The following is a 24,953-nucleotide window of genomic DNA, read 5'->3' as shown; positions in this document are numbered from 1 at the left end:
CTAAAAATCTAATATTTTGATCAGTACTGGCCCTCAAGAGCTGACAAGGTCATGCAAATAAAACTCCATCAGGTTTCTTTGGATTAAAATCATTGAGTTGACAGTCTAATCGTTCACATTTATTTGCCAAGCAGAATTTATTAAGACATAATCTATTGCCTATTCAACCAAAAATATTCTGAGAGAGATCATCTGCAAAAGAAGAAGAAATAACTGCCATTTTTTAGGTATTCAATTAACTTGGATCTTATCTCATACGCCTCAATGGACAGCTGCAAGTCTGCAACTAGTTATCTTGAATATCCAAAGTTGCAAATGGACACTAAATCATTCCCCTCCACCATAGCTAACAGTCATAATGCACCCGCAAGAATAAAATGCCATGCAACGACCAACATTGAAAAAAGTCTCTTTGCTGTGCAGGGGAGAGGGTGTTTTGTTTTTTTTTTTTTTTTTTTTGGGGGGGGGGGGGGGGGAGGGGCATCTACAGGTTCAGACCACATTCTGGTTGTAGCAAACATTCTGATGATCATAACGTGGCATGGCAATACTTATGGTCTTAGTCTTGGAATCAGTTCTCATGTTTGCCAGAGGCTGGTGGGAAAACATGCCAAAACTGATGCACAAAGCTTTGGTGTGTACCACCAAATCAAGAAGAGCAAGCCATGCCCAAGTATCTTCCCATGGAACATTTTACTGTTGAACATAACTTATAGTTGACGGCAAGTGAACTTAAAGACATTTCATTATTTAAGAATTAAGATTCAAGAACGAGGACTTCAAGTGGTTTACTGGCTGCACTAGATCCACCATCCAGCTGTATACGTATAATACAGGAGAAATTTGCTCATAATAACACTTATTTCCTCGCTATCTTGAAAATGTCAAAAAGATTTACATAATGCATGTACAGCTAGCTTGTAATCACTCCTGTAGAACAAATGATCCCTCTATCCTTTTGTCCAAGGATAATGGGGATAACAAATTCGCCGGTGAGTACATGTCCTTGAAACTCGACGTTGATGCAGGCTTAAATTCATAAGGTCCTTCTTTGACCCCCCATACCTGTAGCATATATAGCATTCAGTTCTACAGTTAACAATTCAATAACCAGCCACAAAATAACCAACACAAAAATGCATCTGTCAACCACATTATATATAATTATATACCACAAATATAACTTACTTGATTCCCATCTTCATCATATCCTCTATCCCACATGTGTATCTCATTGTTCTTCAAGACCGATAGCTCTGATTTACAGTATGAGGCATTGTTCTGTACACACAAGGAAATATTGGTCAAATATGAACAAGAAAGAAGCTTTCCTGCATCAAGGAATAGAAAAATACTCACCCAAGTATTAGGAAATCCCTCTGATGGTGTTTTCCCTTCATATAAGCAGCGTTTTCCACGTTCACACCGTTTGAGATGAATAGTAGTCAAATGTTCCGCGATATCCTGCAAAATGGCGACTGAAATAAGCAGCCATGAAAGTGTATGATGGGATATCCAGATATGTAAGTTGCTTAATGGGATACAGCTATCCTAGCTTTACTTAACCACCAAGGATTATGTGGTTCAATCCCTACAAGGCCTATCCTATTAATTATGAAGAAGTGAGGGGTAGCCAAATTTGTTAGGGCTTTGGACTGTCCCTCCACCACTTGACATCATTCATAGCCAAACAGCTAACATAGGATGACGTGCCCATACTTTATCTAGCTAAGAAGGAAAATTAATTACTTTATTAACTATAATTATCAAATGGAAACATTTACCAAGGATCTCACAAGTCAAATTTGAGGATTTATTTAAAATTCTTTGCCATCCTTCAACTACCAATAGTCTAGGGGGGGAAAAAAAAGTATATGAGATTGGGTCTACAATGCCCAGTTCCACTTCTACTAAGTGTGACAGGTCCCATAAGTATCTAATTTATGGCAATCAAGGTTCATCGCCAGTTGACTGTTTAGCTAATGTCACAATTGGAAGGGAAAGGCGAGGTAAAAGTTGGGGCAAAGGGAAAATCAGATAGATCAATCCAGAAAACTGGACCCAAAACCATATATACCAAACCAATATATAGGGTAAATGGACCGAAAAAATCGGATTTGGGATGTCATTAAAGAAAAAAAAAACCGAGATTTCAGATTGAATATGGTTAATGATTTTTCTGTAATTCGGATGCCTAAACCAACCACATATGAATTTAATGGTTAAAAAATTACTGAAAATAAATTTTAGCTCATTGGTATGGTTACCACTTGCCAATCATAAATTTGTCCTTGATTTGGCTTTTGACATTCCCTGTCTGCACTTCTTTTTTTTTTTCAATTAGTGTTAGAAATTAGATTTTGAATACAGCTGTCTCACTCGGGTACATTTTACCTAGGAAAAGGCAGTTCATAAATTTTGCCTAAATGAATTTCAATCCTGCTGGTCTCTTTTAAGCCAAAACATGACGCAGTAAGTCCTTTGACTTCATGACCATACCAATATGTTTTTATAAGCTGATGCAAGGTTGGCAAAGCAAACTAAAATAGCTTATTACCCGAACAAACTAAACTGATTTTCCGATTATATGGTTAACCAAAATTACAAATACGATTTAGGGTAGGAAAATGTGCTGCCATTATATACTACTTACAACAAACAGTTCACCAAATCCAGTTTTTCACACCCATGATGGAGCATGTGGAATGTCTAGTACTGAAAAAACCGATATAGATCCCCCTAATCAATCCCAACGAGTGCACGTAATTCAATCAGTCATAAAAAATAAGATGTTCTTACTGAAGAAAACCCATTTCCCATCACCATATATGTAAGCATTATAATATGATACATGTACATAGCAAGTACTTATGGCATTAAAAAAAATCACAGGTGAGTAGATGACCCTCCAGCACCATTAGAAGGAGATATTCGATTTTTGAAGTAAAAAATAGCAGGATTAGTTCTAGCATGATGGATAAACTATTTAACAGGAGAAATATCCCATAAGGTTGACAGCAGTGATGGACATATTTGGTATTTCTTCCAGCAACTTATACTCACAGCTTAACCATGTAGAAAATCTGGTATAGTCCATTTTCTATTACATAGAAAAACTATCACAGCAAGACCTAAAAGGTACTACAACATAAGTATATAATTATATATACATTTTGAACCTACTATACCTCTTCATTGTGTTACACGTATCAGAATGTTCTTGGAAGAACAAAGCTTGAAATGAATTTTTATGAAACTAACCTTATTCTAGCAAATTAATGTTAAGAGTTCAGTTCAAAGGATGTTTAAACATAAAGTATGCTAAAGCAAACTCACCCGAATAACTTCTTCAGGAAGTGGACGTTGATCCTTTGACCGATCACAGAAGTTCTTATACTCCTCCATGTCTCTAATGGCATATGTACTCAACTGCCATTGTAAGTAAGAAGCCTTTATCAGAACTTCAACTAGCCAGTGCACAAACTTGATAGTAATATGAGAAACTAAATCATCTAATGGAGAAAAAGAATGTGGCCGTCAAATATTTCTGCAAGCAGAAGTGTTGGAAACATGAGAACTAAAAATGGAAGGGAAAAGTATTCAGGGGCTAATTGCTACTTCAAAGAGGCAAAAAAAAAGAAGAAAAAAAAATGTACACATCTGAGGGAGATCAGAGATAAAGGTGGCCTTATAAAAGCTAATAGCTCAAAAATGAAGAACAATTTAAAACATAAGGCCCACCTCAACATCACATTTCATCTCCTTGGGACAAGGTTTAACCATATAAAATCTCTGCAATGCAATAGCAGCAATATTAGCAACCAAAAGGAGAATAATTTCCTACAGAATTTAATCCTGAGTATATGTAGAAACAAACATTGTTTACAAGAGTAAGTGACATTATATATCGATGAAAATTAAAACACATTTGGATTTCTGCCAACATCTTAAATTTCTATATTTATTTTTGGAGTAAGGCAGGTGAGGACTCCTGCTTCTAAAACCATATAAACTGAGGAAAGTGTGAAGAGACTCCAATCCAAGATAAATAGAAATATATATATAACCAGAGAAAGAGTATGTAAAAGAGCAAAAGAAGATAAAAGCCAAGAAACAAGAAACTAGCACATGACAAACGCACTCAAGTGTTCACACTGAACTTACTGAAGCCCTATTACAAAAATTAAAATATAAAGTATAACGAAATAAAAATTTCCAATTTCTAATACTCCCTCTATTCTTCAGTTTGGTAGATATGCAATTTAAGAAAATATTGAAAATGGTTATCGGGTGTAAATTTAGTAAGAGTGAGAATGGAAAAATAAAAAGATGAGTGGATGTTGAAAAAAAGTGAACAAAGTAAGAGAGAATGTGAAAACGTGTAATTTTTGTGGGGTAAAAGGGGTAAGTTGTTAAAGGGGGGTATACAAGTGAGTAGAAAAAAAAAAAAAAAAAGAACCGACTAATGGAAAATGAGTAGAACAATAAAAGAACGGAGGGAGTATTTGGGTTCAAAATGAATGTCAAATGTTCATACCAGGACAGCATGCCAAGTAATTTGTGAAGAAAACTCAAGGTTGAAATAACAGTTCTAGCAAGTAACAAAGAAGAAATGAGAAATAGTTATGATTAGGCATCGCAAATGATCTCCTCCATATATAAGGGGGCATACCTGGCGAAAGGGTTTCTGAGGAGTTCTCCAGAATGCCTGGTAACAGAACATCATACCAGTTAACGAAATATTTCCATGGATTAAAAAGCCAAACAATACACTGTATCTTAATTACCTGCTCGAAGTATAGAACTTTTGAGCCATCCACCATATCTGCAGCTGGACAGGCAATCATTCTACAAAACAGAATCCTCCAAATTACTTAATTCTGCATATGAAATGTTCTAGACAAACGATTCTTCTTAAACACCCTCAAACACTCAGAAACAGACAAGGTTAAGCAATTCTACTACAGTGATTTGGACAACAAAGGCCATGCTTTAAATGAAAGAAAAACATTTGGATATATACATTGTAAGATTTGTAACATCTAATTAGTTGAGCTGGTGGTTGCGGTTGTTAGGAATTGGTGACAGAGAGAAGAGGAAGGACATAGTTATTTCTCAAAGGACATGAAACCTATCACTTCCATTTTGAAGTGATATATTATCCTTTCTTTCTTCTTATTACACTCACATGAGTACATGACAGCATTGTACTTCGTATAATCTTTTTCCACAATAGTCAACATCCCCTAACCAAGTCCCTTCGCTCCGTGACTAAATTGGAAACAAGAAACCTACTAGTAATTCCATGATCAATCAAAAACATACTTACTCTGTCCCGATAGTTGTCACATTGCGAGTTCAAATTATACCACCATCAAGACTACTAATTCTATACAAAGGGAGTATATTTTTGATTGATCATGGCATCGACTAATAATGTGATAACTAAATCTAAATACCTCAATCCAAACCCCCAAAAGATAATTACCAACTCGAATACATTCTATAAAGACCCAAAAATCTAATTAACAACCACAAAAATTCTAATAATCAAGCTGAAAAACAAAACAAAACAAAACCTCAAATTTTCAACATTTCCTACAACATTTGATGAAAGAAAACATAGTAGCATAACAATACCTCAAATTGAAAAAATGATCAGGGTCTCTCGCAGCTTGTTCCCTTGAATTCTACACAAACCCAACAAACAAATACCCTCAAATTCAACAAACAAAAATCCCCAAAATCAAATATTCACAAAAAACAAAAAACAAAAAAAAAAAAAAAAAAAAAAAAAAAAAAAAAAAAAGAGGGAGAAAAAACCTTTTCGTCGGAGAGGGAATGGGAGACGAAGCGAGCATGGTCACGGCGGGTGGTGGATTTAGTAAGCCGGCGAACGAACAACGCGCCGCCAACCACAATTAGAGTTTTAATGACCCAACCACTTGCTTTGCTCCACCCTCCATTTGTTGGTTCTGTATCTCCTTCACCCATTTCTTTTCTGTGATTTTTCTATGATTCTGGCATAATTCTGGGAGTATTGGCAAAATTTCAAGCTTTATTTTTCTGGGTTTTCTGGGAACTTCAATTCAAAATGATTTTGCACAAAGATTGTTACCTGTATTGGTAAGAGAGAAGGAATTTGAGAGTGGAAAAGAGGGTTGAGTGTGAATTTGGAGGATATTCAGTGGTTCAAATTTTCATACATATCGACGGGAAAAATGACTAACTGTAAGACGGAAGTGGTGGATATCAACGCCTATAATAATCACACTTAACTTAAATTATTTTTATTAAAATAAAATTATTTTTTCTGAATTGAAATTAATTTTGTTAAACTGAAATTATTTTTACTAATTCTCTATAATGTTTTTCTTTAAAGTTACAAAATTTTGCTGAACTAAGATTATTTTAACTGAAATAAAATTAATTTTGTTGAACTGAAATTATTTTTAATGAATTGAAACTATTGTTACAGAATATTATTATTTTTTAGGTGAAAGAGGGAAAAACAATTACGGAGCGTATTATTTGGTTCCTTTTTACTAATAATCCGTACTTCATATGAGTTTGTAGAAATGATTGTTTGATATCCATTGTGTTGTATCCGCTTGCCTTGCACTTGGTTTAGCTTGGCTTATGCCTGACCATACAAACTACTCGTATCATGTTGAAATTTCTAAACGTCGATATAGTGTATAGTGTATAGGAACTAAGCCTATGTATTCACTAAGTTGGAATGTTTGTGTGAATAAAATTTTACCTATTTCATAGAGTTAATCACTATTTCTCTCAGGATTCCAATCACTATCAATATAATCAGATTTGATTTTATAAACAAGACATCATTGAAATTCACTCATATATTGAGCAGTTATCTTGGCACTGAAGAGCCACAGCTATGAAATTAAGCTAGTGGTAATCCAAGCAACCAAGAATACAGCCAGTATGAATAGATGGGGCTGCGCGCATAGGGATGGGCAGCATGCTAGCAATCAACTCTTATGGCTAAAGATGAGCATATTCGCAACTCCATCCAAACATTGCAGTGGCACACAAGTCAATGAAAACACCGTGTTTTTTTGGAAAGAACAAAAAAGTTCAGCTCTGTTACCCTAGATAATGCAATTTCGGAGCGCCACTAAAACAGGAGAGCAAAACTGAAATGGATTTAAACAGAACATAGTTGGGACCAAGACTATTTAAATGATTAGATTTTCTTTTCATTTCTTTATTTAAAGAGAAACTTGGTTACGTACAAGCATGCAACTAAGTTTCATATAACATACATGACAAGTACTAATTATATTACCATGTTCATCTTCCAGGTAAATAAACATATGAAGTACATTCTTATTTTCCTGTTGGTGAAACTTTCAAAGCAGTTTAAAAATTTCATCGATTAGAACTACTGATTTCCGGAGACAGGAGTGTCTTTGCCTCTCTTAATGTCATCCCATCCTCTAACCCATGGCTTCCCTGGTGATGCTCGCGTCTCAGGAGCAGCATGGCTGTTTAGATTGCTAGAAACCTTCTCGCGAATAGCAGTAAATACCTACAAATATAAATTGTTTTGAATCAAATTCCAATTTTTTAACGAAGTATGGAAGATAACAATGATTTCTTCTCAGTTAGAATCTCACAGGATTCACACTGATTGACTCAGGTGGTTGTTCTTGCCCACTCAGCCAGTTCCACAAATCTGGGTTCTCCTGTAGACATGAACATAAAAAAAAAATGAGTTCATCCATACAAGCACAGTATAGTCCAGTATCCAGATTTTCCCAGCAAGTACAAAAGCACTCAGAATTCTTAATTCCAGTTTTACCATAGAAGAATAATTGAAATATATAGGAATGTCTCTTAACCAAACAACAATTAAATTATAGCTTCTTGGATAACAAGATACAAGCATATTAACAAAAGGGGTCAAATTTTGAATATAAAGGGACTTAAAAGATTCCTTCAGTGATTCAAAGTACGTTACAAAATAAAATAAAAACATTTTGATCACGAAATGAAAGGTATAAGACATTTTTTGTACAAAGATGAATTAATTCATAGTATTTTCAAATACATGATCCAATAACTTGACAAATGTTGAATCAGATATGAGAGCTAAAACTGTAAATTTTATGCGTAGCAGTTTTTTTCCCTATTTTTGTTATGGTAAGCATTATAAGCAATACAATGTGAACATTCTATATATCAGGCATGCTATCCTACATTCCTACTAAACCCTCATATCCTGTACCAACACCCAAAAAAATCACAAGAAGAGTATTATCCCATTTCACTATTTCCAACTAAAATCCACTTCTTGGAACCTGAGAGGACACCACAATCATCTGCAGGTCTAATACACTACAAATTAAATACAGAATACCTCTAAATCTCACTCCCTAAGCTATCTTAAAGGGCTTAAACAGTTGTTGACAATCATCTGGTGAAACCTCTAACCTTGCAGAAAGTAAGCATGCAAACATATTGGGCATATCACTTTAATTTTGTATCATATTTTAACTTCATAGCAAAATTGGACAATAGAACATAAAGCATATCAGAGGGAAAAAAAAATGACAAACCAGGTCAAGAACTTCAATCAGAGATTTAATTCTACTTTCATCCATCGAATGGATATTATCTTCAACCCATTTTCCTAAGACCAAATCCAGTTCCAAGAACCCACGTTGCTTGCTCCGATACAGCAACCTACACCATAAAAAATTACATAATGCAAAACATAATCTAAACAGCTTGATCAACAATTATAACTTCCCAATATTGCGCAAAGCAATGTAGAAGATAACTAGATTAACCTGTTCATCGTACGCCTTCTACTCTCCACATCAGAAAGATCAATCTCACTCGAATAAAATCGATACGTCACAGGAACCAACTGCGAATTCCTGAATATTTTAACACCAAAACAAATAGAAAACATTAATCAATCGATTACATATCAACAAACTGAGACACAAAAATCAAAGAAAACGAAGGAGATAATTACACAATTCTGCAAGGTGCAACGGTTGGTGAAGCAAATGAAATGCAATTTGTAGAAGCAACTTTCAAATTGATGATCCTATTGAGAGTTGTCGCCGCTCTTCGAAGCATCGCCATCTGATAGCAATTCAGCTAGTATTATTAAACAAATTCGACTTTGAAACTTGAAATCTTAACTTAACAGCTTGCCATTCAAATTGAAACAAATTCCAATAACTCATCCCATCACATTTGCAAAGCAATCAATAGCAAAAATATAGTCGCAAACCTTAAGGTTTAAACTATGGTGGAATTGGAATCACGAATTCACCCAAAATACAGATTAAAAATGAAAAATAACATAAAGTTAAAATGTCCAATTAATCTAATAATTATAAATTAAGAATCTCACACTATCAAAATTGAATTCCTCAGCTCTAATAATGCAATATAGCTACATTAAAATTCATTGAAATCTACGTGATTTCTCGTGCAATATTATTATTCAAAATTACAAAAACAAGGTGAAATTTCCCAAACCTACATATAAAATGAAGTAATAAAGTGCATGAATTCTGCAAATTACCAGAAAAATAGAATGCAAAAGGAGGAAAGAAAAAAAATGAGAAAACTGACCTCAATTCAAAAGCTAGTTTACTTGCCACCGTTTAGAAACCGGTGCAGAAAACGATTTAATTAAATTGGTTTAAAGAATAAGAGGGGAATAACGACGAACACGTCTCCCTTCTAATAACCAGACAACTGAAAATAAAAGTACTGCTTGTACCTAAGCATGTTCAATGGGTTAGGGGCCCATTTAAAGCCCTGATCCGGCCCTTTTATAAAAGAGTTATATCAATACAATATTTAAATTTTAAAGGGTTATTAAATAATGGGCTTTTAAATGGTTGGATCTAAGTCAAAAAGACTGAAATTGGATGGTTTATTAAATACCAAGTAATTCAAGCTGCCCGACGAGATTAATAATGATGGAGTGAGGACGAAGGCGTTTCAATTTGGAATTGGCAGTGAATAGCTGACTGAAAAGGATGACAGAAGGAAGAAGACGCAAAGAGATCAATTGATTGAAGAGGGAAAGGGGAAAATCTGAGATCGGAAAACCCTAATTTGCAGTGTTCTCTAACAGAATCGAGAAACAGAAGACGATCATCAGTTAGAACTTGGAAGAATCCTTTTACTGGAAAAATTTCGGAATTGAAAAGGAAAGAGGGATGAAAATAGGGAAATGAGAGGTACCTCCATTAAAACGCAGAGCTTTAATCATCTTCTTAGTCTTTTGTTCTCCAGTGAAGCAGAGTTTAAGGTGTTGCTGCAATTTCTGTAATTTCCCAAACAAGAAAGACGGAAATTGGAGGGTAACAAACTAACAACTGACATCAGTCGGAGATTGGTCAAAAAATAAAAATAATATAAGTATATTAAAAAAATTTAAGAAAAATAAAAACATTACTAATTAATTAATTAATTAATTAAAGAACCACCCTCCCCGCCAACCGGACCTCTGTCCCCCAACTCCGGCGGCACCCAGACCCCCCTTCTCCCCTTCTATGTCCCGATTACGACCCTCCTCCCCTTCCCCTGTCCCGATTCTGGCCCCCTCCCCTTCTCCGCCCCGATTATAGCCCCCTTCCCTCGTCCCGATTACGGCCCCCTCCCCTTCTTAATATACAATTGTATGTATATCTTTACTACTTAATCCAAGGGTTATTGCTTATTATGATGTAATTGATTTAGCTTTGATTAAATAATGCCTACAATATTAACAACTAATTGTACTGTAAAAAGGAGTAGACAACATTAGATTTATTGAGTTTGGGAGTAGCTAGTTTGATTTGATTTTTTTATTTTTTTTTTATATGTATGGATTATATAGTAATTTTTTTACTCTAATTTGTAGGAAAATGTCATTTGAAAATCCATCAAATAGTACATATAGTAGGTTGTTCACAAATGACCAATATTTTTTTGATCAAGTTACTAATGCTCATACATTAGAGGATGGTCATAATTCTCAATATACACACTTGTAATGATGTTGACGTCAAGGAGGGTGATAGAGAAGTTGATGAAGCTAATGAGGAATTAAATATGGTGAATAAGGGTGACATAACTGCCGAAAGTAACGAAGATAAGCAAAGTGATGTTGTATCTTCTAGTGCTCCAATCCCTGAGTTTACACAAATTAACGAAATTGACAAAGATGAAGTTAATAAGTGGGTGTCATGGGTTTATGTGGCTTCTTACAAGTCAGTGGTTGAATTTTGCATTGGTCAAGAATTTGCAAACAAAGATGCAATGATTGAGGCAATGACAAGTTACCCTGTACAAAAAAAATCAACGTTTTAAAGTGAGTGAATCAAGACCAACCACAATAACCTTTATTTGTGGTAGGAAACTTGTGAATTGTTCTTGGAAGTTAAGAGCTACACACAAGACTTTAGTCTCCGATAAATTTACAATTGTCATATACAAGGGTCCTCATACTTCCACTTGTGTTAGTGACATTCTTCCTAAGGATCACTCTAACTTGAAATCTAAGTTTATTGCTCATCATATACGCAACATTGTAGAGGTTGATACACCCGTTAAGGTTCGTGTTTTGATTGAGGTGGTGAAAAATCTATTCAATTACACTATCTCATACAAAAAAGCTTGGAATGCAAAACAAATGGCTATAGTTGAAATCTTTGGTGATTGGGAGGAGTCATATGAAGTTCTTCCACAATTCATGCAAGCTATGGTGGAGGCAAATCCCGGTACCATTGTTCACTTTGCCAATTGTGAAACCGAGGATCCTAAACTTCATATTTTCCAGAGAGTTTTTTGGGCTTTTGATCCTTCTATAGAGGGATTTCAGCATTGTCACCCTCTAATCACCATAGATGGGACTCATTTATATGGAAAATATAAGGGGACTCTCTTAATTGCAATGAGCGTTGATGCTAATAACCAGCTTTTTCCACTTGCTTTTGCATTGTTGAATGTGAAGATGGCAACACTTGGCCATTGTTTATGGTATGTATAAGAAGATTTGTTACACAACGATCTGGCTCGTGTGTTATTTCAGATAGACACGGTGGCATTATGAAAGCAATGAAGGAAGAAAACACCGGATGGAGGGAGCCATATGTGTATCATAGATTTTGTATTCTTGGCCTCAAATGTTCATACTCAATTTAAGAACAAAGAGCTAAAGAAAATATTTGGTTGGACTGCTTTCCAACATCAAAAGAAAAAGTTTGACCATGGATTGCAAAAAATAGGTGAGATGAATGTAGAAGCTCGTCGATATTTAGGTAATATTGATGCTAGTATGTGGCCTCTTTGCCATGATGGTGGTTTTAGATATGGGCTAAAAACATCCAACTTAGCTGAGGTCTTCAATAATGTGCTTAAGGAAGCTCATTTTTTTACCTATTACAACACTAGTTAAATTGACATTCTTTCGAGTGAATACGTATTTTGTACAAAGACGTGAATCATCGAAAAAAGGTTTCTTGATGGACATTTGTATAGCGATAAAACAACGAAGGACATAGAAGCTAATGATGTTAAAGCAGTTCATCACAAGGTTGAGATGTATCACCAAGACGATGACATCTAACAAGTGACAACTAGACATGGCAATAGGGAACAAAAAAAAGAGTTCTCATACCCATACAGTCAACCTTAGTCGCAAAACTTGCACATGTAACAAGCTTCATACATACAAAATTCCTTGTTCCCATGTTCTTGTTGTATGTAGGTCATATAATTTGTCACCAGCTCAATTTGTTGACCCATTTTTTTCAAGTGGAGAATATATGGGAACATATAGAGCTACATTTCATCCTATCCTTGATAAAGACTATTGGACACATTATAATGGACCAAAAGTTGTTGCCGAAGCTAGTCACAAGCGTAGTCCTGGACGACCTCCTTCCCAAACATTACGAAATGAGATGGATGAAGGTAATCGAGCGAGGGTGACATGTAGTGTTTGTCGACAAAAGGGACACAATAATAAAAAATAAAAAAAAAAAAAAAAAAAAAAAAAAACTTGTTCATCAAGGTTAGCTAATTTTGTAAGATAATTTTCTTATATGTATATATAGTTGTTCAAACGGAATTACTTTTCTTACTAACAATGTTGCATGTCTACTTTTTAATAGATCAAATGGAGCTTCTAACTCTACTTCTTGGCAAACATGACTCTTCAAATTTTCATTTGAAGCATGAGCACACATCTGTACCTTGAAGGCTGCCTGATCATCATCTCCAAATTCATAAAAACTAGTGCTAAATTGAGCTTTTTACTTAGCTAGTATGACATGTTTTGAGTTATTTTGTAATAAAGTAATATCATCTCCAAATTGATATTGCATTGTAGAACTAGCAATTGGTTTCAAGAATGGTGATTGAGTGCCCTTTGATAATTTAAATCCGACTAAATAATGCATTATGTATCATGTTACATATAAATTTTTTGACAAGGTTATATCCATAACAAAAATGCTAGAAATTTTTTAAACATTTATATTACTTTGTATTCACTCTGGTCAAGATACCGTAAGCGTTAAAGATAAAGAATTTGATGGTATACATATATATTTGTAGTGTATTAGCCATTAATTATTAACCACTAGCTTTGTAATTTCCGAACCTACATGGACACTACTTTAAGAAATTTTTTTTAAGTGAACACTATTTTAGTAATTTATTTATTTTTTACACTAGTTTGGCAAATCGTTCTTTTTCGTTTTCCTCTTATCTTTCCTGGAATTATGATATACTAAAATAAGGGTGAATGTTGTTATTGCCTAGGTACCCTGCTATTAACAAGCCTGCTGGTGTTTTGCATTGGCTCCGGCATACTGAGGATGCTAGGAATTACAGGTGGGCAACTTGCCGTGCCGGGCCACCGCAGGCCGTGCTTGGCGGGCCACGGTCTCCGGCGTGCTGTGCCGTGCCGTGCCACGTGCCACCCAAAATCGCAGGCCAGCCCACGGTACGGCACGGCCCACGTGCCGAGCAGGCTCGTGCCGGGTTGGCCTGCGTGCTCGCCTATGTGCCGCCACCGTGCGGCATTACTTCTTTGTTTTTTTTTTTTAAATGTTTATACTTTATAGTTTATACTATTATTTTTCTTAAAATAAATTAAGTTTAATATTTATGTTTTATTATACTTAATATTTATATTTATATTTAGTTTATACTATTACTTTATAGTTTAATGTTTATAATTTATTATATTTATTTTTGTATTATTAATTATTACAATTTTTTTTTGTTATATTAATTTACAAATTATAACTTAACCGGAAAAAAAAGGAAAATTGGACTTTGGATGTGAATAATGCATACTTCATATTATTATTACTTGAAAAAATTATGCAATGATAATAATAATGATAAAAATCGTACAACGATTTAAAAAAAATTGGATAATGATAAAAATCGTACAATGATAATATTGATAATGATAAAAATCGTACAATATACAAAAATTGTCTATTCTTCATCTATTCTTCTTCGTCTTCGTCTTCGTCTTCGCCTTCAAGGTCATCAGCTAGTTGAATAGATTGGGAACTAACCGAACCCGAACGGTCGAAACCGGAGGTTCCTTCATCATTGTTGTTGTCGTCGTAAGAACGGTCTTGTGAGCGATTTTCAGCATCTAACCAATCTTTGAAACACACGCACATTTCAAGTGTTTCGGGTTTTAGACTTGTTATTCCATCGTTTAAAACCCTCCCGGATGCGCTGAAAGCTCGTTCAGAGGCAACGAAGGAGACTTGGATACCAAGAATGTCTCGTGCCATTGCCGCCAAAGTTGGATGCTTCGAGCTTTGTTGTTTCCACCATGCAAGGAGGTTAAGGCTGTTTATCTCATCGTCGTCCATGCCCTTGGTGAAGTCGTAACTCAGGTACATTTGCAACTCCGAAACATCGCTTTGCGTTCTCCTTATTGATGAATCACCTGAAAACCTTTAAATCAAGTTAGTAGCTTGTAAAAATAAATGCTTGGCCTTTTTACTTACGTTTTTGGATGGTTGGGAAGGGCCAGAGCGAGGAACGATGCTATATTTGGTTTTATAAACTCTATATAAAACAAAAAAAATTGATCCTTCACATTACTCTTATAGGTTTCTACATTATCGTCAATAAGCATGCATTGAAAATAAATGTCAACTAACATAAATTTATTTTCATACTTTTACCTAGGATCTAATATAAAAGCAAAAATATAAATTAAAAGAATTTCTGTATAATATTTACGCCACTTTGTTTCCATTGCTGGAAGATATTGATCATAATCACTTTGGTTGCGATGATCAGCGAAAAGCTGAGCAAGTAAACATGCATTTGAAAGAAAGTTTTGATCACAAGGATTATAAACAGAAGAAAAACAAAATGTCATGTTATAATAATTGTAAAAATTGCATATATCTTTCACATTTATCCCAATCATCCCCATATATAGCATTGTTTGGAAATTTTCCGTTGTAAATTTTTTTTAAAGGATTCTTATATTCAATTGCCTTGGTTAACATGTCATAGGTGGAATTCCACCTAGTTGGACTATCGATTTTGATTTTTATTGCTCTTATCTTTTGTTATCTTAGAAAACTTTTCCATTCTTGGTATCTCATGATTGAGCTATTAATAGACATAATAGTTTCTCTAATTTTGTTATAGTATGGACCAATTTCTCTAATTCCATCTTGTACACATAAGTTAAGAACATGGCAAACACATCTAGTATGAAGTGCGTCACCATCTAATATTACATCGGTTAAATTTTGTTTCACATAATTAGCAGTATATGTCATTGAGGTTGCATTGTCAGATGTCATAGACATGATTTTTTTCTCTAAAGTTGTATTTATTTATAGCTTCCATTAAATGATGAGCAATGTTAATACCGGTATAGGGGTATTCCAGCATTTTGAAATGGATTATTCGTTTTTGTAACAACCATTGATCATCTACCTAATGGCAAGTCACACATAAATAGTGATATTTATAACCACTATCCCAAGAATCGACAGTCAAAGACACTCTACAATTATGCTTACTCAATTCGTCTTGTAACCGCATTTTGTACTCTAGGAAGTTTTTCATGGCGGTGGAACGAACGGTTTTCCTAGAGATTCTTTTATGTTGGGATTGTAATGTTTTATTAATGTAAGTTTTAAATGGGTCACTTTCGGAGAAAATAAAAGGTTGTTTGACGTGTACTATCATTTTCCCTAGTTCATCTCTATCCCTCTCATAGTTGTAGGTAAAGCCGTGTGGATGGAATTGGGAAATTTTTGGCTGGGTTGGATCACTAGCTGGTTGTGCACATGTTCTAAAGTGTCTACTTAAGTGTCCTGTCCCGGACTTGGATTTTTCCGAGTATATTTTACCACATGTTTTACATTTTGCTCTTGATTGGGCTTTATTTAGCACAAAATAATTCCACACATCACTTTTGCGACTTTTAATATTTACCATGTCACTTTCGGTTAACCATTGCTCTTGTGTGTTTGGGAATTGGGTGTTTGTAGATTCGAGGGTTTGTTGGTTAGTAGTAGAATCAGAGGCATTTGGGTTATCTTGTTTGTTACCTTGGCTAGTATAAAAATTTTGTGAGTAAAAGAAATTAGTTGGGAATTGACCGAATTGTGGAATTGGTTTTGTGGTGGAAATTGGTTTTGTGGAAATTGGGTTTGTGGAAATCCGGGCATATTCATGTTATAGGGTTGAAAACCAGAAGTACCACCATGCCTATATTGCTCAAAACCTAGGGGGGCAGTTCCAGAGTCATTGGTCGGACTCAAAATTGGGGGGTCCATTGGATTAGGTGATTCCCTAGAACTAAGATCACGAACAAATTGGGCTTTCCTAGTGGATGATGGGTTGTTCGCGTTTAGTGAGGCCATAATTAACAATTTTAATAATAACTAATTAACAATAATAATAATTAATAACAACAATTTAATAATAATAATAACAATAATAATAATTAATAACAACAATTATAACAATAATAATAACAATAATAATAATTAATAACAATAATTATAACAATAATAATAACAAGAATAATAAATTAAAGATTAGTTTAGATCTTACAACCGTGCTTCAATGTTTTCCACTAATTACTATTACGAACTTTTAATTTTTTCGATATTATGAGATAATAATTAGAGAATTTAAGAGATTAAGAGAACTATTAGAGAATATATGAGACTAAGAGCAGAGATTGTGAATTTGTGATCTGGAATGAAAAAGATGGAGCTTTCATTAACCATTGGCCACACCTTCTTCCCGGAAAAAGATGGAGCTTTCATTACCCATTGGCGGGAAGAAAGGTGTGAGTTTTCCGGTGTACGGTGTGGCAGGGGTGGCCAAGGAAGGGAAGGGGGTTTTCTGAAAAAAAATCTAATTTTCAAGGTTTCTGAGTTTTTTTTTTTTGTTTTTTTTTTGTTGTTTTTTAAATTAAATTTTCATTAACCAATTAACTTGTGACACGTGTCACTTTTTAAAATAAAAATAAAAAAATAACCCATTCAACTGGTCACCGATTTTTGGGATTGAAAAATAATAGGCCACCTTAAAGTTGGGGTTATTGAGGAATAATCCAAAGTTGGGATTAATGAAAATAAACTGGTGAAAGTTGGGATTAAAAAACAGTATTAATCCTAAAGAAAATTAATAAACATGGCTTAGTGAAAAAAGTTTCTATTGTATCTAACTTTGTAATACCCCGTAGTTTTATACGTATTTCAAATTTAAATAAGTATTTCATGAAGTATTCAAATAATACAAAATGAATTATTTAGGGTTTCTTCAATACAAAAAGAATGATTTTAATTAAAAATATATTTTATTATTTAATAATCTTGAAAATATTGGATTTTATGATTTAAAATATTGGGGCACATTATTTTATATTAAATAATTTAAAAGCCAAAGTTTTAAAGAAAGTCAAATCCTAATTTGATTAGGAAAGGGATTATTAAGGGATGTAAGTAGGAGGATTAAGAGAGAGGGTATAAATACCCCTTATGTGCCTAGGGTGGAGTTCACCCAAAGGTGTATTTTCTTTCTCTCCTCTTATTTTATTTTCCCCTTAATTTTCCCCTTTCCTTTTAATTAATTAATTTAATTATTTATTGTTTAACCACCACACATCACCACCACACACGCCGCCCACCACCACCAACCTTTGCCGGTGGCAGCAACCATCAAGCAGCGTGGCAGCGGCGGTTAGGTGGTTGCGTGTTGCGTATTCTCCGTTTGTAATTTTCTTAATTTCGATGTAATCACGTTTAAATTCTAACTCATCCGGTTTTTTAAAAAAAATAGTGTTTTTCGTGTATAAACAATATTCTAAACAAAACTCACTACCTATGGTAATGAACACCACCCTTTCGTGGCCAAATTCAGCCTCTAAATATGGTTTTCGGGAAGTTTTTGATTTTAACGAAAGATTTATGTTGTTTTTCTTATTTTAATTAAATCTATCCTAAATCTAATTATTGTTTTTGGGTTTTGTGATGATTCTTAGAATGTTTAATAATAAGTATTTTAATTAAAAATTTCAGATTTTGGTTTTTAATTAAAAAGCCCCAAGATTGGAAACCCTAGGTTTTTTTAAATTAATGTTTATGGAAGGAATTTGATTGTGGTTGATTGAAATTATTAAAATTAATGTTTTAAAACCAAATTACAGCAATTTTATAAGTTTTAAGAATGCTGGAATTTTTTATATATAAGTCTAATTTAAGTCTTTTGAAAAGATCTTTAGTTACCCATTTAATTGGGAATAAAGTAAGGGTTTTAAATAAAAAATTCAAATTATTTTAAAGGGGTTTTTGAGTGATTTAAAGAGAGTATATATTGCTGGAATTTTGTGTTAGAAGGGTATTAATACTCCTTTATAATTGTGGTTTGTAGGAGACTTCCAAGTGAGTGACTTTGTGTAATCGTGGCTATTTTGAGATCGTATTCAAGGTACGTTCGCGTACTTGGTAAAGTTTAAATGTATAGAAGCATGCTAGGCTTTGTTAAATTAATTCCAAGTAGTATCATGATAGGTGTTGGATGGAATTTGTTGATTGGATTGATGTTGGTGAATGATTTGTGATTATGAATTATTTATGGTGATTTGGTGATTGGAATTAATTATATTGGCATGTTGATATTGAACCATACTTTTATTATTGGCATGTTAGAAAGCATGTTTGGTTAAACTGGATGTTTATTTTGGTTTGGATTATGGAAGAGGAATTTTATTATGATTCATATAATTTTTATTGATGCTGTAAGCATGAGGAAGGAGCTATTTAAGTGTCCTAGTACACATAGATAAATTATATTACGGTGCCTATATGCACTTAAGGTGTTTCTAACACTGAGGAATAGGATTTGCGGTGCCTTATGCACTTAAGGTGTTATTTTAACACCGAGGTAGTTTAAAAAGGATTTCCACACTTATGTGGTCACTAAATATTCAAGAATTAAATTGGTTTGTTTGATTGCTTGAATAAATTGTAGTGTTTGGTTTGTGTTGTGTTAAGAGTCATCACCTAGTTTAATAATTTGTAAATAACGTAAAGCGAAAGAGATTACGCACCAAAACTCTTGGAACGTATATACCTTGAGTATGAACATATGGGGGAGTTATGGGGTTTTATATTTAACCATAACTTCTACTGGGGGTACAGGACGCTGTACTTTCCATTTTATTATTTATTATGCGCAGGATCCAGTCACTTCATGTGGCATTTGCCTACCCGGTTAGCTCCCGGTGTAGTTTACCTCAATTTATTCGATGAGGCAGGTAGTTGGTTGGAAACCCGTTTGATGTGTAATCAAAAAAATTAAATAAATATTAATTAGTAGTCGAGTCAAGTGATGAATGTTGTGTGCTTGTAAACAGGTGCATCGAGGTAAGTTGTATGTGGATAGGATGAAAGCATGTTAGTCTGTGCTAATTACGCTTATGTACTCAGCTTTGCTGATTGTGTGTTTGTTTGGCCTTGTCTTTACCTTGGCCCTAAGACGACCCATTTCTAATGGCGAGTAGTGGGGACAAGTAGAGAGAAGCTTTTCGGGTGATGAAGCATACTCATGATGGGCCTGAGTGAAGAGGGGATCATGCTTAGTTCTCATAAGAATATAATGTGTTATTGCTTTGAATTATTATTGCTATTCGTTGATTGTGAGACTAACGCAAAAAAAAAAAAAAAAAAAAAAAAAAAAAAAAAAAAAAAAAAGATTTTTGAGTGTTTTGGTTCGAGGGACTACAATGGTTCCAAGTTGTAGGTTGACTTTGTTTGACTTTTACTTTCGTTCAGTTTGACTTTTAAAGTTGACTTGATTTTCAAATAGTTTTAAAGGTAGTCTTCCGCTGTGTGTCTTTGATAATTGCCTTAGCCGTTTTCACGGTGGCGGTAATATCTTAGATTTTCCTTTTTCGTATTTAAAAAAAAAGGGCAGAACAGGTATTTTAAAGAGAAGGAATTTCTAGGGTGTTACAAATTTTTGGGGAAAAAGGATTCAACTTAATAATATCTCATTGCTTACATTCAAGTTTAGCAATGTTTTTGGTAAAGTAATTTGTCTGTTAATGTGAGTAATTAATTTATATTTTGTATCTACTGAGCTTATTCAAATAATTATTTAGGCATGTTGATATTTCTTGCTTAATGTGTTTAATTACAGTTTACTTTGTATTAATTTTGAATTTTTTTACACCGTTTGTTTATTAAAAAGTATATAAAAATAACCGCATGCATCGGATCACGTGCATAGAGTACTAGTATTGATTAAGCTAATAACATACATTTATTGCATTTATGGAAATAGTTTTAGCACCAACAAGAAGAAAGTGTTAAGTTGTTGTTATAATTTAAATTTTTTAGCTTAACATGTCTGTTTACCCTATTTAATCACTTTCTCGAAGTGTGAGGATAAAATGTGTTGCAAATATAAAGAAAACATAGTAGTTTAGTTTATTAAGTTAGTAATAACATGGAAACAAAGAATATTATATCTTGAAAAAGTGATTATAATAAGGAAAAATTGTTTGAGAATAAAATGACCTTTACTGGTGTTCTAAAAAAAAATTAAAAATGACATTTTGATTATCTCAGAAATTTGGGGGTATCTTTTCAAAACAAACGTGACCGGTTGGTAACTTGTTTTTGTTAAGGACTAAGGAGGAAGAGGTGACAACTTGAATGGAAAAGTAGTATATATTTATTTGTTTGGGTTTTATAAATAGTATAGATAGAGGAATATATAGTTAGCATTTTTCTTAATCTTTCATACCTCATCTAAACTTGTCTAGAGATGGAATATAAACTTAATTTTCATGAATTTTATTTTGAATTTGTGGAACATATTCAATTTTCCAAATATCAGTATACATAATTTTGATTTGAGGGTGTAGCATCAAGATGAAGGGAATTGGTGGTTATCAGTAACCAGTGATAGAAAGCCAATTGGATATTGGCCCAAAGGATTATTTAATCAATTGGCAGACGTTGCTGATAAAGTTGAATGGGGAGGTGAGGTTTATAGTTATGGACCAGGGCCTGAAATGGGCAACGGTCTGCTAGCAACTATATTCAGCAGCTATTGCACATGCTACAAATGTTGATGAAAGATTTAAGAATGTGTTAAATCCCGAAGACACTCATTTGGTTTGGGATTGTGATCCACACTATACACTGTTATAGATGGTGGCTATGACACTGTTTTTCATGGTCGCATGATATTTTATGGAGGTACTCATAAAGCATAAGTATCATCATGATGAGCACATTTTGCAATAACAAATTTTATTTCAAGCTTTATTGTAAGTTCATAGTGTGTAATTTTATATGTTGGATATGAAACACACAATTAGCCTATGAGTTCAAGCCAAGATACATAAACCAAGAATTTAGCATGTATCAAAACTTGAATTCCATATAAATCAATTTGGGACAAAAAAAAACTTTAAAACATGAATCAAGAGGAGAATTAATATTATTGACTATGAAGATAAACTCTCAATTTGGAATGACTAGAGATAGAACTTTTAAGGGTTGACAAAGGAAGATATTGATTGTTTAGTTTTCTTATTTAAAAAATGAAATCACATGTAATTATTAATAAACTGATCTAATTGAAAAGACGCATATCGAAGACGTCTAATGAAGGCCAAAGTTGCTGCAAAATAGGTTAAGATAACAATGGTAATTATATAGCTGTTTAATAGGTAGTATTTAATATAGTGTAACATATTTTTACAAGGTAGTAACTAACATTGGGCCTAATTTGCTAGGTAGCAAGTAACAAATTTTATTTAAAATAACGGAAATATAATCAACAATACAAGAGGGAAGGTGCAAGACTAGGAGAAAAAAAATTAGAAATACGATTAAAAAAATATATTTTAGAGTGGATTCAAGAAAATACGCACAAATTAAACAGCTACTCCCTCTTTCGTAATAATCGCATGCAACACTTTAATTTTTGCACTATTCGTATGCTTACTTTAACACTATACTTTTTATCAATATATACAAAAACATATATTTCCATGTAGAATATTTTTGGATTGGTCTTTATGTATATTTTCATTAGATTAAGCTTTTATACTTTTTAATAATATATAATTATCAAATATTAATGATCAAAGCTGTGAATTGACATGTCTGTCAGTCAAGCTATTGCGAGTATTATGAAATAGAGGCAGTACAAAATATATTTGCTCGGCGTTAATTAATTGATATATAACTTCTTACATTGAAAGTTTAATAAATTTGAAATAAAACCTTTTTTTTAACATTAACATAAGAAAAATTGGTTTTAAGAATCAAACTTTTGTCCGATTTTCTTATAATAATCCCAGCGTTGAATCATTCATGAGATTTAATTTCTTTGTTTAATTCAATTTCATTTTTCATATATTTTATTTTCTGGTTTGTTACCGTCAGTGATAATATTTTAATCATTAGTAAAATTTTAAATTGCCGAATATCAAAATACCGATGGCCAATTATTGAGGCTAGTTGTCGGTAACAGATTTTTAACAACTTTACCGACAACTTTGCATTTTCTTGTTGTGGGAGATAAAGAGATAACTTATGTCAAAGTAACATGAACAAGTAGGAAGAACAACAAACAAATTTCATAATATTTTCAATAATTAAAATTATTAAATAAGCTAGAAGAAAAAGAGTGGAGGATATTGGAAGAGGGTAAGAAGGGGAGGAAGAAAGGAGGGAGAGAGAGATAATGAAACAAGCTAGAAGAGATGGAGAGAGAGAGAAAGAGAGAGATTTATTACTTTAAAAATATGCTAAATGAGTGGGTGGATGTTAAATTTAAACGGATGGAGTGGAGCACCCCATGAATCCGATTCAATGCATCACCCGTTTCTCATTTATTTAGTTTGAATTTTTGTTTGTTTATCTAAAGTAGCTGGATAGAATTCACCAATATACATTTAATATTAACATCTTTAAGTAATGATGAAATAAAATACATCTGAAATAACTCAAGAAGAGAAACAATTTGTTGCGTCCACTTATATAGTTGGCCTTAGGGGTGTACACCGGTCCAAAACCGGACCGGACCTGGACCGGACCTGTTTGGACCGGGGACCTGAATTGGGTAATTATGAGGACCGGGGACCGGACCTGAATTAACAGGTCCGGTTCCGGGCCAGACCTGAAAAATCAGGTCCGGTCCGGGTTTGGACCTGAATGGACCTGTTTTGTGTCTTTTTCGTTTTTTTTTTTTAATACAAAACCTGTTGGACCTGCATATGGACCTGTTTTGTGATTTTTAGACCTGTTGCATAATTTAATAATTACATACAAACCAAAATTATCAATTACAAAACTACATAAAGTCTATAAAGTCCCGATTCTCAAACACCAAAAATACAAATGAGTCCACCGAAAATACAAATAAGTCCACGAAAACTCATAAAATTACATAAATTCTCTTAAGTCTCAACTCTCAACTCTCAAGTACTAGGAATACATAAATTCTCCAACGAGTTGTTTTCCCTTTGATCGCGTGATTCACACTAATGAGTCCACGAAAACAACTTCATCGTCTACATCGTTAGATTCACCACGTTGCACCTCTAAATAAAATACAATATAGAATATATTAATGATTGATAACAATGAAATAATAAATTTGGTGTAACAAAATTTCAAATACATAAAATTATTACTACCTTTCTCTATTTCCTCTAACTCTTTCAAATTTTCTTCCACATCAACAATTGGCACTTCCTTAGCTCTAAGCCAATCTTGTGTGCAAAGTAACGCTTGAACCATCTTCAATACAAAAATATTACACAAATATGTATAAACAAAGTCATATTAAGATATAAACAAACTTGATTTTATAAAATAAAAAGATAACGATGCATTACCTTAGGAGTTAAAGAACTCCGAAATGGATCTAGAGTACGACCTCCCGTACTAAAAGCAGATTCCGATGCAACGGTCGACAATGGGATGGCTAGTATGTCACGTGCCATGCGATTAAGAATCACATAACGCTGACCATTCTTACCCCACCATGTCAATGCATCTTGTTCTTCCTCCTCCGGCCCTAATTGATCATTTAAGTACCTATCCAACTCACTTATCGCATACCCACTTGTCCCCTTCAATCGTTTTGCTCTTTCTTTTAGTTTCCTCACATAATCGGAACCCACTCCTTTACTATTATCAATATCCATTGACATATTATCTCCACAATCTGGAATATTAGAAGTAGCATACATTTTTCTATATTCCTCAAATAAAGAGTAAGCGAACTCCTTCACATCATTAGCAAGTTTTGTACCCTTTTCCGGTCCATGCATATCCGTTAGTGTCAATTCAACAATGACCATCTTAGAGTGAGGGTCGAGAAGAAGAGCAACATAAATGAACTTATTCATCTTATCCACATCC

At 33.7% G+C, this 24,953-nt stretch overlaps 2 protein-coding genes across 4 annotated transcripts; both read right to left on the bottom strand.

The window, feature by feature from the left end:
* Positions 1 to 471: 471 nt before the first annotated feature.
* On the bottom strand, positions 472 to 6,251 carry LOC110698574 (chromophore lyase CRL, chloroplastic-like). 2 transcript variants are annotated; one of them, XM_021876029.1, is made up of 9 exons: positions 5,824 to 6,251; positions 5,641 to 5,690; positions 4,788 to 4,848; positions 4,673 to 4,708; positions 3,742 to 3,792; positions 3,337 to 3,429; positions 1,360 to 1,464; positions 1,189 to 1,281; positions 472 to 1,065 (listed from the first exon to the last, which is right to left on the bottom strand). In XM_021876029.1, the coding sequence occupies exons 1-9, from the start codon at positions 5,992 to 5,994 to the stop codon at positions 925 to 927; spliced, it is 801 nt and encodes a 266-aa protein (XP_021731721.1). In that variant the 5' UTR covers positions 5,995 to 6,251; the 3' UTR covers positions 472 to 924. The 2 variants fall into 2 exon arrangements, with proteins under 2 accessions (XP_021731721.1, XP_021731729.1); XM_021876037.1 differs by having other exon boundaries at positions 3,781 to 3,792.
* Positions 6,252 to 7,199: 948 nt separating this feature from the next.
* LOC110698560 (succinate dehydrogenase assembly factor 2, mitochondrial-like) lies at positions 7,200 to 10,568 on the bottom strand. Of its 2 annotated transcripts, none has more exons than XM_021876007.1 (6): positions 10,243 to 10,568; positions 9,011 to 9,123; positions 8,820 to 8,909; positions 8,586 to 8,712; positions 7,644 to 7,712; positions 7,200 to 7,555 (listed from the first exon to the last, which is right to left on the bottom strand). In XM_021876007.1, exons 1-6 carry the CDS (start codon positions 10,246 to 10,248, stop codon positions 7,409 to 7,411), a joined length of 552 nt encoding a protein of 183 aa, XP_021731699.1. In that variant the 5' UTR covers positions 10,249 to 10,568; the 3' UTR covers positions 7,200 to 7,408. The 2 variants fall into 2 exon arrangements, with proteins under 2 accessions (XP_021731699.1, XP_021731707.1); XM_021876015.1 differs by having other exon boundaries at positions 9,622 to 10,567.
* Between the last annotated feature and the right edge of the window lie 14,385 nt (positions 10,569 to 24,953).

This window comes from Chenopodium quinoa, unplaced genomic scaffold (genome assembly GCF_001683475.1).
Source record: "Chenopodium quinoa cultivar QQ74 unplaced genomic scaffold, ASM168347v1, whole genome shotgun sequence".
Taxonomy (NCBI): domain Eukaryota; kingdom Viridiplantae; phylum Streptophyta; class Magnoliopsida; order Caryophyllales; family Amaranthaceae; genus Chenopodium; species Chenopodium quinoa.
Note: the sequence above shows the minus strand (reverse complement) of the source record. Positions and strands in the feature narration are given on the sequence as shown.

Excerpts from the sequence above, each read along its gene's own strand:
- LOC110698560 (XM_021876007.1), bottom strand. Across the intron at positions 8,910-9,010 it reads GTTGCACCTTGCAGAATTGT|GAATTCGCAGTTGGTTCCTG; the intron begins GTAATTATCTCC and ends TAAAATATTCAG. Across the intron at positions 7,556-7,643 it reads AGTCAATCAGTGTGAATCCT|GTATTTACTGCTATTCGCGA; the intron begins GTGAGATTCTAA and ends TTATATTTGTAG.
- LOC110698574 (XM_021876029.1), bottom strand. The coding sequence starts at position 5,994 with ATGGGTGAAGGAGATACAGAACCAACAAATGGAGGGTGGAGCAAAGCA. Across the intron at positions 4,849-5,640 it reads GATCATTTTTTCAATTTGAG|AATGATTGCCTGTCCAGCTG; the intron begins GTATTGTTATGC and ends TCTGTTTTGTAG. Across the intron at positions 3,793-4,672 it reads CTCAGAAACCCTTTCGCCAG|AGATTTTATATGGTTAAACC; the intron begins GTATGCCCCCTT and ends ATTGCATTGCAG.